Below are 15,808 nucleotides of genomic sequence, written 5' to 3'. Positions count from 1 at the left end.
ACAGGCGTGAGCCACAGCGCCCGGCCTAATTTAATTTTTGTTTCTTCATATTTATTTAAAGATCTTATGGGGAGCAGTTTGCTGGAGAATCCCTAGGAGGCTTACCAATGTTGATTATTATCTGTGGAGTCAAAATCTTGTGAACTCCCTCTAGTCTGGCCCAAAGAAAGAAGGCTTATTGATAGACGTAGGAATGGTCAATCTCTTTTCCATTGTCCTGGTTATTTACAATGAAGTCAGACACCTTGGGGCAAAGAACTTCTTGGTCTAGGACCTCTTAGTTGTGGTTTAAAATAAGGAGACGAGGTCCCTTTTGGTCTTGGTCTCTGCAGTTATTGTAATTGAAGAGGCATAAGCGTGCTAGCCTTTCAGTCTTTTTCTTCCTCAAAAGTCCTCTCAAAATACTCAGCTATGGCCACCATTTAATCATATCTATAACTTTTCATCCTGGTTTATGTTTTTAATTAGGTTACAAGTTCAGGATAAACCCCATTTATAAATAGAGCAGTTAGTGCTATTTCAGGCCCTACAAGAAATATCCCTTGGTGTGTTTTGAGCCCAGAATGTTTTACAAATAGTATGTCTAAATGGGCCCTGTAATATGAAACTAGTTCATCTTTTTTTGGTCTACAATATTATGTGGTGGAACAAGGAATTTTTTGTGGAAAAATCTTAAGAATCGAATGTCAAAGGTTTTCAGCAAATTTTCTGAATTTGCTGGAAAAAGTGCCCCTTTGACTCTTTGAGATTTGGGAGGGGTCTTTAATATCCTCATCAAGTTTTTCCCATTCTGTTGTTATCATCTATTTTCAAGCTTCTTCACACCCCAATATCATATGAATAAATTAGGGAGCAAGGTTGAATCAGTTAAGGTATAGTCCTTTTTGTATTGTCCTTAGTTTGTTACTTAAGCTTTTCTTTTCCCCTTCCATAAGGAATCTGTTTGAAATGAAATTTCTGACTCATTTAATCTTTTAGATGCCTCTATGTACCAATTAAAAAATTCATCCCATTGTTTATGAAGCATTTTGGATCTTTTCTTTTCTAATGCACCTTGCAAGTGAACAATTTTAACTAGGTTACAACTTCCCTGCTGTGGGCCACTGAAATTCTAAGTTATCTTTGGTAAGGTTCACCCATTTTCTAGAAAAGCACAGGTTCTGAGTGCATAGATGTTATACATAAAATTGGCTGCAGTTCCAGATGGAGGAGTTCTAGACTCCTTGGATCAAGATCAACCTATGGGTCCCTGTCTTCTCAAACTTTGCCTATAGAAAACCTACTGGACCCAGTTTCTAGACCTTGATTGATAAAAGAATTGCTCAAATATAGTTGGAGAGCTCAAATATAGTTGGAGAGCTCAAAATACAGATCCATGTAGGTCTAAACAGAGAAATCACCTGCAACCTCCAGTTGCTAAGAGCAGTGGGCGCAGTGGGCCGGGCGGGTACCTTCACTTGGTCACATGGGTGCTCTTCGGGGTCACTGGAGGTCTCCTTCAGATCCCACTTCTGACACCAAAAGCTTAACTGTTAAAAGAAAAACTTAAAGGCAAAATAAATTTAACAGTTTATTTGAGCAAAAAACAATTCATGAATCAGGTAGCCCTCAACTGAAAGGAGTTCAGAGAGCTCCATTGTGCAGCATAAGTATGCTTTTATAGGCTGAACATGGACATTAAGTACAAAAATAACTTGATTGGTTATAGCTACGCATTTGCCTTATTTGGGTATCGTCTGATAACTTGATAGCTGCAGCTCTCCTGTTTTTGTTTGGCTGAAACCCAGCTAATTGTTATGAAAGTATACTCCTAAGTTAGGTTTTGGTTTGTATATTTACTGCAGTAACTCAAAAGTACTGAGAGAGCCTCAGACTAATAATTTAACATATGTAATATTGGATGTATTTTGTTTCTCAGAGAAACAGAAGCTGGTTTTTAAAGAGTAGGAATATATAATATTTGGGTATCTACCAAGAGTAGACTGATCTTTGATCTCTTTTAAAGAGGTTTAGTGTTTTAAAAGCTTAATTTTGTGCATAGTGATGAGTGAGTTTGTTAGCATCATTTCTTTAGTATGGATTTCAGAAATACCAATTTTATTTTAAAATAGAAATATAAATCAGTTTGTTTTTGTTTTGAATTATCCTCTTAGATAAAACAACCTAGTTACGATAAAGTCAAATTTATTTGTCACCATCAAAATGGGTTCAATGAGGGAAATATTTTTGTAAGAAGAAAAGTGTTTTACAAAGAAAAGGATTACTTATATGGTTGAACCTTGAACAATGTGAAAGTAATGGGTGCAGTCAAAAATCCTGATATTAGTATAACTTGACTCCCCAAAAACTTACATACTGGTAGCTTAGTCTTGACTGGAAGCCTTACAACATAAACAACTAGTTAACACATATTTTGTATATTACATATATTATATACTGTATTTTTATAATAAAGTAAGCTAGAGAAAAGAAAATGTTACTAAGAAAATCTATTTACTGTTCTTTAAGTGGAAGAGGATCATCATAAAATCTTTATCCTCATCATCTTCATGTTGAGTAGACTAAAGAGGAGAAAGAAGGAGAGGGGTTGGCAGAGGTGGAAGAGCATAAGTTTTGATAAAATTTAACTTTTTAATAATATAAATATATTTTATGGTAGTAAATTGTTTATATATATTTTATGCATTCATGACCTACATTTTATTTTTTTGTTGTTGTTGTGACCTACGTTTTAAAAATTATTTCTTTCTAGTTTGATTTGGGAAACTAATACTCTGTAGTATAATCACTGTTGGTGACTCTGCAGCCATACAGTTTGTTGCTCAACTGAACCAGGTCCATTTGGTTATACACAATGGAAAGCCACACACCAAAGCACCAGATTTTTATAGAGAGATAGGCTTACTGCGAGACAGCCGAGCAAGGAGACAGGAGATGGGCTCAAGTCTATCTCCCTGTACCGGCCTTTGGTACCATGCACAGATTTGAGTTTTTAACAAACCTTTTTTTTTCTATTAGACCTACCCCTGTTGGATTATATGGCAGGTGAACTCTCTAATCTGTGTCATATTCTGTTGCCCATTGCTGAATGTTATGTCCTGTAACGCTAAAATGCCAAAGGCAAGGTTACAAAATTAACTTACCTATAAGCATTGAGAATCTTGGTTTTAGTTGCAGACTTGTAGGAATTTTATTATATAAAACCATATGAGCCTAAGGATTTAGAGACCTTTGTATTAGAATATGTTTGTGGTCTCTTTAAAGAATTAATTATGTTTTAAACAAAAAGCTTATAAATCATGTCTAGTTCTGATAATGACAGGAAAAGGAAGCTTGTAGGTAGCTAAACATTTAAATTATCTAGTAACAAATGCATACTAATTTAGATAGAATGAAAATTACTAAATGAGTCTTAATATCTCTGAATGCAGGCCTGGTTCTTTGTTTCATGTAAGCAGTTTATTTTGATTATCTCCTCCCTAGTCTGAAAATGGGACTTTAGTTAACTTGAGTTTGGTGTTAGATACTTGTGAGTCAAGACTTCGTAACTTAACAGCACAAAGGTTAGTTAACAATATTTGATATAGCTTTGATTTGATTTTAAGGACATTTGTCAAAGATGTCAAAAGGCTCAAAACACCTGATCAAAACAGAATTACAGGTGGCTCAGGTTTGTAATCCTAGTACTCTGGGGAGGCCGAGGTGGGAGGATTGCTCGAGCTCAGGAATTCAAGACCAGCCTGAGCAAGAGTAAGACCTCAACTCTACTAAAAATAGAAAAAAATTAGCTGGTGTCGTGGCATGTGCCTGTAGTCCCAGCTACTCAAGAGGCTGAGGCAGGGTGATCATTTGAGCCCAGGAATTTGAAGTTGCAGTAAGCTATGATGATGCCACTGCATTCTACCCAGGGCGACAGAGCAAGACTGTCTCCAAAAACAACAACAACAACAATTACAGGTCACTGTAATATAGCAATTTACTTAACCAAGAGTGATAATCAAAAGACTTTAAACGAAACAGAAAGTTACATGGATGCAAAAACCTCAACTTTTCAAAGTTCAGGGTTTTTTTTACAAGCAATCAGAAACTTAACAAGGATCATGTAGGAATTATCTTAGTAAAACTCAAAATCTGTTTCCTAGGCCAGTTAAAGAAAAATCTTGTCTCTTGTGATTGGTTTTTTTGTTTTTTCTTATTGGAAACTGATTTAGACAACTTGGAAGTCAAACCTGATGAAAAAGGTACTTGAACTAATTAGATGCAGGAAATATATCCAAGATCAAGAGCATACAGTATATTTATTATAGAGGAAGGTGAATAAGAAAAACTATAATGGGTTGTTAAAAATTAGTAAAAAGTGACTAATATCTTAATAGTGGAAAGACCATAGGACATGAACAAGTAATTCACAGGAAAAAAATTTCAACCCCATTTATCAAAGTGTAATGCAAATGAAATGAAGATTATATTCTTTACCTATCAAACTGGCAGGTGAAACAATAGCTGGTATTTGCTGAACCTTTTCTGTGGGTTAGCCACTATTTTAAGAGTTACCACCACTCATATCTGTGTAAAAGTTCATAGAGTTGTACTTTATGTATGTTATACCTTTATCAAAAAGTTGTTTTGTTTATAAGCACTTTGCCCTACAGTTTGTGGAAAGTAAATCATTCTTGTTTTTTGGTTAGTCCAGCCCTTTGCTTACTTTTACTGATGCTTCGGTGTGAGATGATGCCAGCCGTTTGGAGAAAATTAATCAAATGTTCTCTTCAAACTTGTGGAGTACCATCTTTCTATGCTCTGTGACAGTTATAAATCAGCAAACTAGGTGTAATTGTTTCTGAAGCAAAAATTTCATTCTGAATGAATCTTCCATCTGTTTCCATAATAGTTTAATTTTTTTTAAAACTGCCTTGCAGAATAGTTTGTGTTATTGGGCTTGTGTCACTATTACGGTAAGAAAGATGAGAAAAGTCCTACTTTCGTTTGTATTCCCCTCAGTGCCTAGTATAGTGCCTTTCACTCAATTGGAATGTACAATAAATATTCATTAAATTGACTCTTTTTTCTTGTCTTTTTGTCAATAAAGTAATTCAGCTTAAACATCAGTTCACAATCCTGGTTCAAAATCCCGAAGAGGCCGGGCGCGGTGGCTCACGCCTGTAATCCTAGCACTCTGGGAGGCTGAGGCGGGCGGATTGCTCGAGGTCAGGAGTTCGAAACCAGCCTGAGCAAGAGCGAGACTCCGTCTCTACTATAAATAGAAAGAAATTAATTGGCCAACTAATATATATATATATATAAAATTAGCCGGGCATGGTGGCACATGCCTGTAGTCCCAGCTACTCGGGAGGCTGAGGCAGAAGGATTACTTGAGCCCAGGAGTTTGAGGTTGCTGTGAGCTAGGCTGACACCTCGGCACTCACTATAGCCTGGGCAACAAGCGAGACTCTGTCTCAAAAAAAAAAAAATCCCGAAGAAAATAACAGGATATTATCCTGTATGTAAACTTTTCCCAAAAATTTAATGCTGGCATCTTTGTGGTTGACTCTTCACCATCCATTTATGGAAAACTCCTGCCAGTTATTGGTTTGGGAATGGCGATGTGAACCTAACCAATGAGGCATGAGGAAAGTCTGTTTGCAGACTCTTGGGAAAGAAAATACAGTTTCAATGATGAACTGCATATACAATAGTGGTCCCATAAGATCATAATACCGAATTTTACTGTACCTTTTCTATGTTTAGACACGTCTAGATATACAAATACGTACCATTGTGTTACAGTTGCCTACAGTATTCTGTACAATAACATGCTGGGGTTGTAGCCTGGGAGCAACAGGCTATACTGTATAGCCCAGGTGTATAGTAGGCTATACCATCTATGTTTGTGTAGGTATATTCTATGATCACACAATGACAAAATCTCTTGACACATTTCTCAGAACATAACCCCCATCGTTAAGTGACACACAACTGTATTTCTCATTCCTAGAAAGGAGGCACAAGAGGAGATGATTCCTTTCTTTTGGAAGAAAGGACTGGATATTATAAGATGGAATCTAGTTCCTAGAACACCTGTCTTATGGCCATGAATGGAGCCAGCTTTTGGTGTAAAGTCAGCACACCAGGGTTAGTAGAGACAAACAAAGAACATTATTGAGTCATTGCATCAGATAACCCTGTCTACTGCAGTGCTAGTGGGCTTCTTGTTTTGTGGCAGAATAAATTTCCTTATTGTTAAAAAAAAGACCATCACCTTATCAGATATTATGCTTATATCCACTTCACAGATGAGAAAACTGGTGTAGATATACTAAGCAAATTCCTAAGGCCTCACTCTCAGTGTAAGGTAAGCAGTGGAGCCAGGTTCTAAGTAGTCAGCCTCACCTAGCCATCCTGGGCCCCCCAGTCACTATGCCTTGAGCACAGGCTCTCAAGCTGTCTGGATCAAATCCTAGCACAGCGTCAGTAAAGTGGGAATAGCAGTATGTTCCTAATAGGATTTTTGTAATAAAGTAACCAGTTAATACACATCACATGCTTAGAACAGTGATTAGTAAAGGTGAGGTGTTAAGATGCTATAAGAATAATACACAATGGTGGCAAAGATTTGAGGAAACTGTTGGTGACATTATAGACCGCTATAACCTTTGACTCAGGAATTTCACTTCTAGGAATTTATCCAAATTAGATAAGTATGGCTTACTTTGTTCACAAATCTTATGTAAGATTTATTGTGACATTTAAAATAGCAAAAAGCAAATCTAAATGTCCAACAATAGAAAACAAATTGAATTAAAGCCATCGACATATGCAGAAGTGTGTTTATTGACATAGATGATTATGATATGTTAATTTTAAAAGGTAACAAAGTTATATACACTATTACATGATTTCTGTAAAAAAAAGAGAGATATGTATTCATAGAAAAAGCCTGGAATAATCTCAGATGTCATCTGTGGGTTGTGTGTGGAGAAATTATGGTTGATTTTTACCTTCCCATTTTATGTATTTTTTGCATAATTAGGTATTATTTAGGCATTTAAAAAATCCACTTGGGTATTTGTCTAATAGTAAAAAAAATAATAGTCCCCCTTATTTATCATGCCTCATGTCTTATCCATCATGTCTCATATTCTCCTTCCAGTGCAGGTTTCCCCCAACAGCTTTGTGTTCTTGGAGGGCAGCTATGGGCAACCAAATTTGGTTCTTCACCTTGGCTCTAGCAGATAATGTCCTTTTTTCTTTTTCTTTTTTTTTTTTTAAGAGACAGGGTCTCCTTATGTTGCCCAAGGTGTAGTGCAGTGGCTATTCACAGGCATTGCTCACTGTGTCCTTGAACTCCTGGGCTCAAGCAATTCTCCCACCTCAGCCTTGCCAGCAGCTGGGACTATAGGTACACTTCACTGCACTTGTCTAGATAATGTCCATTTTACATATTTTATTTTGCTAATTCATTTATTTATTTTTTTTAATTTGACAAATAGAGTGTACAATGGACTACCGAGGCCCTGATTAGGCATTGGGAATAAAAACTCTCTCAGTTTGGTTAAAACCACCATCTTTATTGTTTGAATACCTGTCCTGCCACTTAATTGCTGTGTGATTTGGGCAGGTTACTTAACCTTTTCACTTGAAAGCAAATATTTATTAAGGGTAATTTATTAAGCTTCTCCTACATGTTAGATATTAGCGATACAGTATTGAATAAACAAGCACCTGTTCACAAAGCTTACGTTTTAATGGGGACTCATTGATGATTAATATATACCAGGTAGTGATAAGTGCTATGAAAATAATGCAGGATATGGAGAATAAAGAATTACAGGGCAGATGTGCTATTTTAGGATTAGTCTAATAATTAAGCCTAATTTTAGGAGTATCTCTAATAAGATGATATTTGAGGAGAAACCTGAGGGAAGTGCAACAGCCAGCCACGAAATTGAGTATGAGGAAGAGTTTGAGGAAGAGGCAGTGTTGTGCTGGCACTGGCTAGCACTTGTTCTGATTGTATCTCTACCCCACTCTGTGTTCAGTGAGGTCAAATTGGTAGCCTGAATTCAGTCTTGATCAGAATATTTATACACAGATGTCTACAAATGCTATAAACCAGGTTTTTCCCCCCAGAGAACCATTTGTCAAACATATACCAGCACACCACTGCGAAGAGGGAACAGTAAGTACAAGGGCCCCGAGGAAGGAGCATGCTTGATGTGTTTGAGGAACATCAAGGCAGCCAGGATGGCTAGAACAGAATGAGAGGGAAATTCATACGGAGCTTAGGTCAGAGATAGCCAGGAGCAAGATCACTGGACTTTATTCTGAAGGAAATGGGAGCCATTACAGGGTTTTGAGCAGAGCAGTGACACCATCTGACTTAAGCTTTGAACAGGAACACACAAGGGAGAACTCAGGAAGTCCAGCTGGAAGGCTTGGGCAGTATTGTAGAGAAGAGGTGATGATGGCTTGGTCATGGAAGAGGTAGTAAGAAGAGCACCTCAGTTTCTTCATTTTTTCAGGTTGAAAAATAACACTTAAAAAACACTAAGCATAGTGTCACGCACATAGGAGGCCCTCAATAAATGATAGCTGTTGTGTTGGTATGGACAGAATACTAACCCTGGGGGTATGGAGGGGGATGCCCATATCTAGTTAGGAAGACATAATTTTAGTGTCAAGTGTTAAATACTATGTTTGAGACAAGTGTGAGCAAAGAGGAGAGGCACTTAGCCCAGCTAGGGGTAGGGAAGGCCAGGAGGGTGTTTTATAGTGAAAGGGGACTGCTTTAGCAAAGGCATGGGGATGGGGAATTAGAAGGGAAACTGAACTGCTTAAATGTCCACCACACTTCCCCAATTCAGGTGACAATCAGATCACAGCTTTATCTTTTAGCATAGCAAAATAATCAGTGATCTGAAAGAACAGCAGTGATTTAATTACTCTCTGCTAATGAAGCCACCTACTAGGCTGTGGATCATTATGTTCCAATTCAAATTCAGCTGGTCATTTTACGAATTCCATGGAGACTTTGATTCTGATCAGTAGTCAGATATAAACACTTAAGTTGGTAAGAACTTCATAGAACTTGATATGGAGAAAGGAGTTCTTAATCTGGGGCTCAAGGATGGCCTTTGGGTGGTCTGTGAATCCCTTGAAGATACTTGCAAAATTGTGTGTGCATATACATTTTGGGGTAGAAGTAGGACGGGGGATTCATAGCTTTTATCAGATTCTCAAAGAGGTTTGCAGCCCAGTGAAGATTAAAAACACTGCAACTGAGATTAATATTAGAGAGTAAAAAATAAAATGAGAACAGGCATGTTTTTGTCTGCCATTCTGTCACTAAAATAATTTGATAAAGTGTATTCTAAATCACATGAAAGCAGTTAAAACACTTCATCTAAAAGCAGTTACTTATAATAAGATTTTTGTCATTTTATTTAAATATGAACTGTCATTTTGGGCCCAGTGAATATTCATTCCAACTCAGAATTTCAACTGTGCCAAGCTCTGATGGTAAATGAGCTTTAGTACAATAAAAACATGCTTACAGGCAAAATTTGCTGTTTATCATGCTAGGATCAAACCTTGTATTCTTTTTGAAAATATTCTCTGCCTTGATTTTGTTGTTGTTGATCATTGTTTATTGATTCCGTGTATTCCCTTCATATAATACTGCAGTGTCTCCAGAGTAACAAATACTCCCCAGGGACTTCGTCAAAGCCAAGGAAATAGGAATGTCTATTGAATTTTTACTAGAGGAGGCTTAATAGAATTTAATTTCTCTGGCCATCTTCCAGAAACTTCTGTGATTCGAGAACTTGCCTTCTTCTAGTCATATATGCATGGTGGTAATTTACCCACTTAATTACTTTTGTCTGACAATGGGAAGTTATGGGAGTACTGCATGGATTGTAATAGTTTCCATTTAAGTGCTGACTGTGTTCCAAATGCACCTTGTTAAGTGCATTAAGTATACTATCTCATTGACTCCTTGCAACACCTAATTAGATAGAGATTTTTATCCCCATTTTATAGATGCCAAATCTATGCTCTGAGATATCAGGTAACTTACTTGCCCAAGATGACACAGCCAGTGAGCAGCAGAACCAGTAGGTAGAAAAATGGAGACAGATGGGTCCTATGAAGGACGAGTAAGCTGCAGAAAGAAGAGCACCCCTTTTCCGTGTCCCACTGCCATTTTTCAGTACATGGCATTTTCAGCGCTGCTGTATAGGCACTGTGTCAGAACAATGGATGAGAAAAATAATCTAGGAATTCATTATTTAAAAGGGTTGTGGGAAATTAATTCATCTGGTTAATTAACCTATCTCAGTATATTTTTAAAATAGTGGTGAGGGAAAGCAATTAAATTTGAGTACTTACCATAATCAATGCACAAATGTCAGGTGCTTTACTTATTGCATTGAATCCTCATATAATAAGAGTCCCAAGGAAGGCTTTAGTATTCCTATTTTACACACGAGGAAGCTGAGGCTCAGAGGAGCTGCATATGTTTCCCAAAGTCATGTAGATAGTAGAGTAGGATGGTACGATATGAACCAAGATCAGCCTTCAAAGGCTATTTACTTTCTACTATATCATACTGTAAAATTCACTTTAAAAGCTAAACTAGGTTAGGGGCCAAAGATCATGTCATTAAATTCTATATACTCCTCAGGACAGAAGATAGTATCTTGTACCTGGTAGGTACTCAAGAAATGTTTGTGGGTTGATCACCCATCACAGTGAGTTAAAAAATAACGAGGTCTATCCGGAAAATATCCAGCCATTGTTAATATAGTGAGAATGGTTTGTGCGACATTGATGTAACCTGGCAACCAAGGCGAGTGGGCTGTAATGTGCATGCGTGAACAATGACGCAGTCGCTGTACCAGTCAGTGGGGCGCTGGATGCCGCTCAGTAAGCATGTGCACTGTGTGGCCGTCGCATTCTAAATGGCTGAGTGAGCAGAGCAACGGCTCTGCATTAAATCTTGCGTTAAGCTTAAACATTCCTCTGTGGAAACTCTGCAGGTGATTCAGAATGCTTTCGGGAATGATGCAATGAGTGCAGTGCAAACAAAAGTGTGGTCTCTCTTCAAAGAACCGTGTGAGGTCCCAAGGTGTCTCCTTTGAAGGGGACTCAGGGGTCATTGTCCTATGTACAATGTTTCTTGTATCTTCTTCAATAAATGCCTCTATTTTTCATATTACATGGCTGGATAGATCCCGGACAGACCTTGTAGAATGCCAAAAGCACAAAGATGTATCTCATTTCCAAATATGAAAAGAAAAAAATACTTTCACATTCTTACAGGATATACTGTTCCTTGGAAGCAGAATTATAGACAGTCTTTTTAATAACCCCGTATGTATAGTTCATAGGTTAAAACCTGTGTATATATTATACAAAGGTTCCAATAAATGCACCTTGTGTGTCATAACTGCATGACTTTGACATTTTCAAGATGGACAACCATGAATAGATTAGTCTTGGTAGAGAAAAAGCAGCTTGGTATTTTAGAAATATGTATGATATACAACATAGTCAAAACCCAACAACCGCAAATCAAATGAAGGCATAAAAGGTGTATTAAAAAATATTTAGGCACATGTGTAAATGCTTTGACACATGGCCTGACCCTCTTTATGGTCCATGTGTGTACTTTTCAGCTTGTGGCTGATACCTCCTATCTCCGCACCCCCAGGCTTCTTAAGTGTGTCTAGAGTTGAGAAGTGGTGCTTCTGCCAAGGTTTCCTGGTGATGGTGTTGCTCTAATATTCCAGTGTCACTGTCTTGGTTTTGAGGTATTCATTTAGAGCTTCCTCACCTAGGAAAGAGAAAAGCAGTTGATGGACCATGTTTAAAGGTGAGTATGATATGACCAGACTTCCAGACATAGATGCAGGTAGGTGTATAGGTCACTAAGCAAATGGAATGTGGCCAAGGTCAGTGCATCTCAAACGTTAAAGTTCATATGAAATCACCTGAAGACTGTTAAACTGCAGATTCTGATTCAAATTAAGTCCAATATAGGCCCTGAAGTTATGTGCTTCTAACCATTCCCAGATGCTGTTGATGTTAGTGGTCCATGGACTACACTTCGAGTAGTAAGGGCCTACATCAGCTACCAAGCCTTCTAAGGCCCAGAGAGTGTTGGTTGGTCGACTTCAACTCAAAACTTTCTCCTTTCTCTGCTTGATGACAAACTTCACCTTTTACCCTTTGCTCATTTATGCTGAACAGAAGTGACCAAGATACTTACTACCGTCCTTCGGGTTATATTAAGTGAAACAGAATTGAGCACAGGAAAGAAAATTTGAGATCATTTGGTTTCATCTTATTTTAAAGATCAGGAAATTGCAGTTTATTTATATTGTATGTTAGAAACACAGAGGAGCATGTCTAGGCAAAGAATAGGTCTGCCTTTCTTCAATGGTTTCTATTTTGAGCTACCATAATCATCAGTCTCTACAGTGGTAAAAGGGCAGTGACTATCGTGGTGAAACTAATGAGTATGTGATTCTGGAAGCTGATCTAAAACAAGGGCTGTCAACCACGTCCCCACATTAGAATCACCCAAGAAACTTTTAAAACTCCTGATCCCAGGTCACACCCCAGACCAATTAGATCAGTATCTCTGTAGGTTTTTAAATCTCCCCTGTGATTCTAATCTAATATGCTGCTAAGGTTGAGAACCCCTGAGCTAAGGGGTTTTAAAATCGGAGGAGGAAGAAACTATTAGGCAAACTATAGTATTTTATAGTAAAACAAACAGAGCTACTCGATTACACTCTATCGAAAGACAGATGAAACACGGATGCCTCGCTTTCTAATAATAATTTCCCTAGGAAAGTTTCCCACTGTTTTGGATACAGGGATGAAAGCCAAATTAAAGATATGGAAAAGAAAAAGTGTTTACCTTCACCCAGTGGAATTTAAAATGAGAACTACTTTTATTGCTGCAAATATATTGCAAAAAGTCATCAGGAAAGAGGTTAAAAAAAAAAAACAACCAAATGAACCAAACTTAAAATAGCAGATTGTAATTTCAGTAAATTGCAAACATTTCAGTTTTTGAAACAGCTTGCCAGACTGACGATGGGGAGTAAGAGATGGGCTCCACAGCCAGACTGCTTGGCTTTTAATTCTCTCTGCCAGTATGTGGCTGTGTGACTTTGGGCAACTCACTCAACCTCTCTGAGCCCCATTTTTCTGTTCTTTACAATAAGATAATAATAGTACCTATCTCCTAGAGCTGTTGTGAGGACTGCTTGTGCCTATATGGGTTAAGTGGACTAGGGCCTGCACGTATTTAGCATTCAAAGTAAGCTATTGCCTGAAAGGTGTTAGTGTCACTGCTCACAGTGAATTACTTTTTTTGGCTTTTTATAAACTCTAAATCTTATTGCCCAGACTCTCAACAAACCTTGCCAATTGCAATGTTGACTCTGAAAGACTGCCAGGCAGCTCAGAGACAGGATTTATTCCCAGAGCTAGCTGGGTACTGCCCTCCACCCATTTTCCTTTCTTGGGTCCATTTAGTGCCACGAAAGCTTAACCAAGTTCATGCTGAATGTCAGATTAAAAAAACAGACACGTTTTAGCTAAAATATATTGTTAGAGTTTCTTTTTCAACATTAATCTTCTTTTGAAAAGAAAAATCTTTCCACATAATTTGTGTACTTTTCTGTATGTATGTTATATTCAATTAAAATGTTTAACATTTAAAAATAATTAGTACCTTTGTAAACCCAGATCTAACTGCCATGTAGGAAATGCCCTTCAAAACAATATTCAAGTGTCGCATGAAACATAGAGCAGATTTTTCTGTGATGTGGCAACAAAGGGAACAGGAAGTAGAAAGTAAAGCCATACCTAAGTCTTTTCCAAAGCCAGATTGTTTAACTCCACCAAATGGGGCTGCCACGTCCGTCTTGTTGTATGTGTTAATAAAAACAGTTCCTGCTTCTAGTTTTTCACTCACGTACATAGCTTTGTTAATGTCTTTTGTAAAAACCCCTGAGGCCAAGCCATACTCTGTATCATTTGCTCGCCGCAACACTCCATCGATGTCCCTACAAGATGTTTTTAGGATGACATAAAACTTCATTAAATGTAAAATAAAACACTTATTTTATGTTCCAAAACTTTCCCCCTCTGCTAAAAACAGGGAAACATTACTGCCACCTGCTTAAATTTTATCAATGAAACATTTAAGGCTTATACCAAAAGAAGGTCCCAAAGAAATGTTACAATTCTAATATTTTTCTTATATCAGGCAACACATTTTAAAATCTGATCCAAAGTCATCTTTTCATTCTTCTTCAAGAGTTCTCAATGGTGACCTCACCACTTCCTCCCCTGTCCCTTAAGTCCTGCTTCTAGATGTATTCTCACGAGTATCCTACTATTTCCTTCCATCTCTTCGGATTGGACACAAGATTCAAGGCTCCTTCAGTGCCTGAAGCCTTTTCAGATGGCACCAGTGCCACTGCCAAGGTGGCAAAGTGTGGTGGTTTGGTGAGAGGGCTCTGCAGCCAGACTGCCTGGGTGACCTTGGGCAAATGACTTCATCTCTCCATGCCTTCATTCATTCTTGTGCAAAGTGGCAGGAATAATAAAAGGGCCTGTCTAGTTGTCTTAAGGATGAAATGACCTAACAGTACCTAGAACACAGTAAATTTTCATTAAAAAGCCAGCTCTATAATCAGGCAGCACATATTTCTCCAATTTCAGTATTTTGGTAGAATGAACTATGTGATGCTGGTTTAACTCTTCCTGTATTTAATGGTTCACCCTCCATAAATTGGAGAATAAAAGCTCTCTACTGGCTGGCAGGGATAATGTCATATGTCTGTACCATGGTGTTGCATCATCAAATGAGAGTGAATTCAATTACATATGCTTATTCAACAACATAGGTCTGTTGATTTCCCTGCCTTTTGATATAGCATAGATACATGCCCACGTAGTGGAGCTATCAACCTGCTTTCAGTTGAGTTGCTTTCTTTCAGTTGAGTCCAGTTCCAATGTGCCTGCCATAGTGTAGTTTACCTTTCTGAGTGTGATCCTAATGTTTAAAAATGCCCACATTTTCTACAACATGGCCAGTAAATATAAGCCAGGTATTTCATCTGGTCCTCCAGTAAAATATACAGGATCTGTTCCAAAACTGGAGGAAAAATTAGTTGTGCTGAATGTATTGAGAGACAGCACAGGTTTCAGCGTAATGCCCTCTGGAACGATTGTCAGAGGTCATCTTGACTATACAAAATGTTAAACTTGCACAAGAAATTTAGAACCTAACTTGAAGAGAACTGAGACTCCACTAAAACTCTCGCTTCTTAATGCACACTGCACATGGGAGGGGCCCACATATTTATGGACTGGACTAGAGGCAGAAAGATGGCTTTATGCCATTTCTTGTTGAGGACTATCACGATACCATAGCTCCCTAGCACCTTGCCTACTTCTACAATAACAATAAGCATAATGTTGGCAGAAGCAATAGCAAATACTTGACTTATTTAATCCTCAGAATGACCTAAGAGGGTAAATACTGTTATTAACCCAATTTTATAAATTAAGAAACTAAGGCACAGATTAGTTAACTGGCCCAAACTCACAGAGATAGTTAAGGTGAGGAGGCAGAGTGCCTACTCTGACCATCCTGACTTCACCATCCTGCCTTCGGCCCCCTGTGAACTGCCATGTGCCTTGTCTGTCTCTCCTGTTAGATGGTAAGCTCCTTCAGGACAGGGAGTGTGACTTAGCCATGTTGAGATCCCCCAAACCTGGC

The 15,808-nt window shown here is 38.0% G+C and overlaps 1 protein-coding gene across 1 annotated transcript in view; it reads right to left on the bottom strand.

The window, feature by feature from the left end:
• Window positions 1–4,891: 4,891 nt before the first annotated feature.
• Window positions 4,892–15,808, bottom strand: part of ALDH1L2 (aldehyde dehydrogenase 1 family member L2) — a 55,901-nt gene continuing 44,984 nt past the window's right edge. The window contains exons 22-23 of the mRNA XM_012772745.2: window positions 13,885–14,084; window positions 4,892–11,836 (exon numbers count right to left, since the gene is read on the bottom strand). Of these exons, the coding sequence (XP_012628199.2) occupies window positions 11,781–11,836; window positions 13,885–14,084 (256 nt within the window). The 3' untranslated portion in view covers window positions 4,892–11,780. The remainder of the gene's footprint in view (window positions 11,837–13,884; window positions 14,085–15,808) is intronic.

Source organism: Microcebus murinus, chromosome 10 (assembly GCF_040939455.1).
Source record: "Microcebus murinus isolate Inina chromosome 10, M.murinus_Inina_mat1.0, whole genome shotgun sequence".
NCBI lineage: Eukaryota > Metazoa > Chordata > Mammalia > Primates > Cheirogaleidae > Microcebus > Microcebus murinus.
Note: the sequence above shows the minus strand (reverse complement) of the source record. Positions and strands in the feature narration are given on the sequence as shown.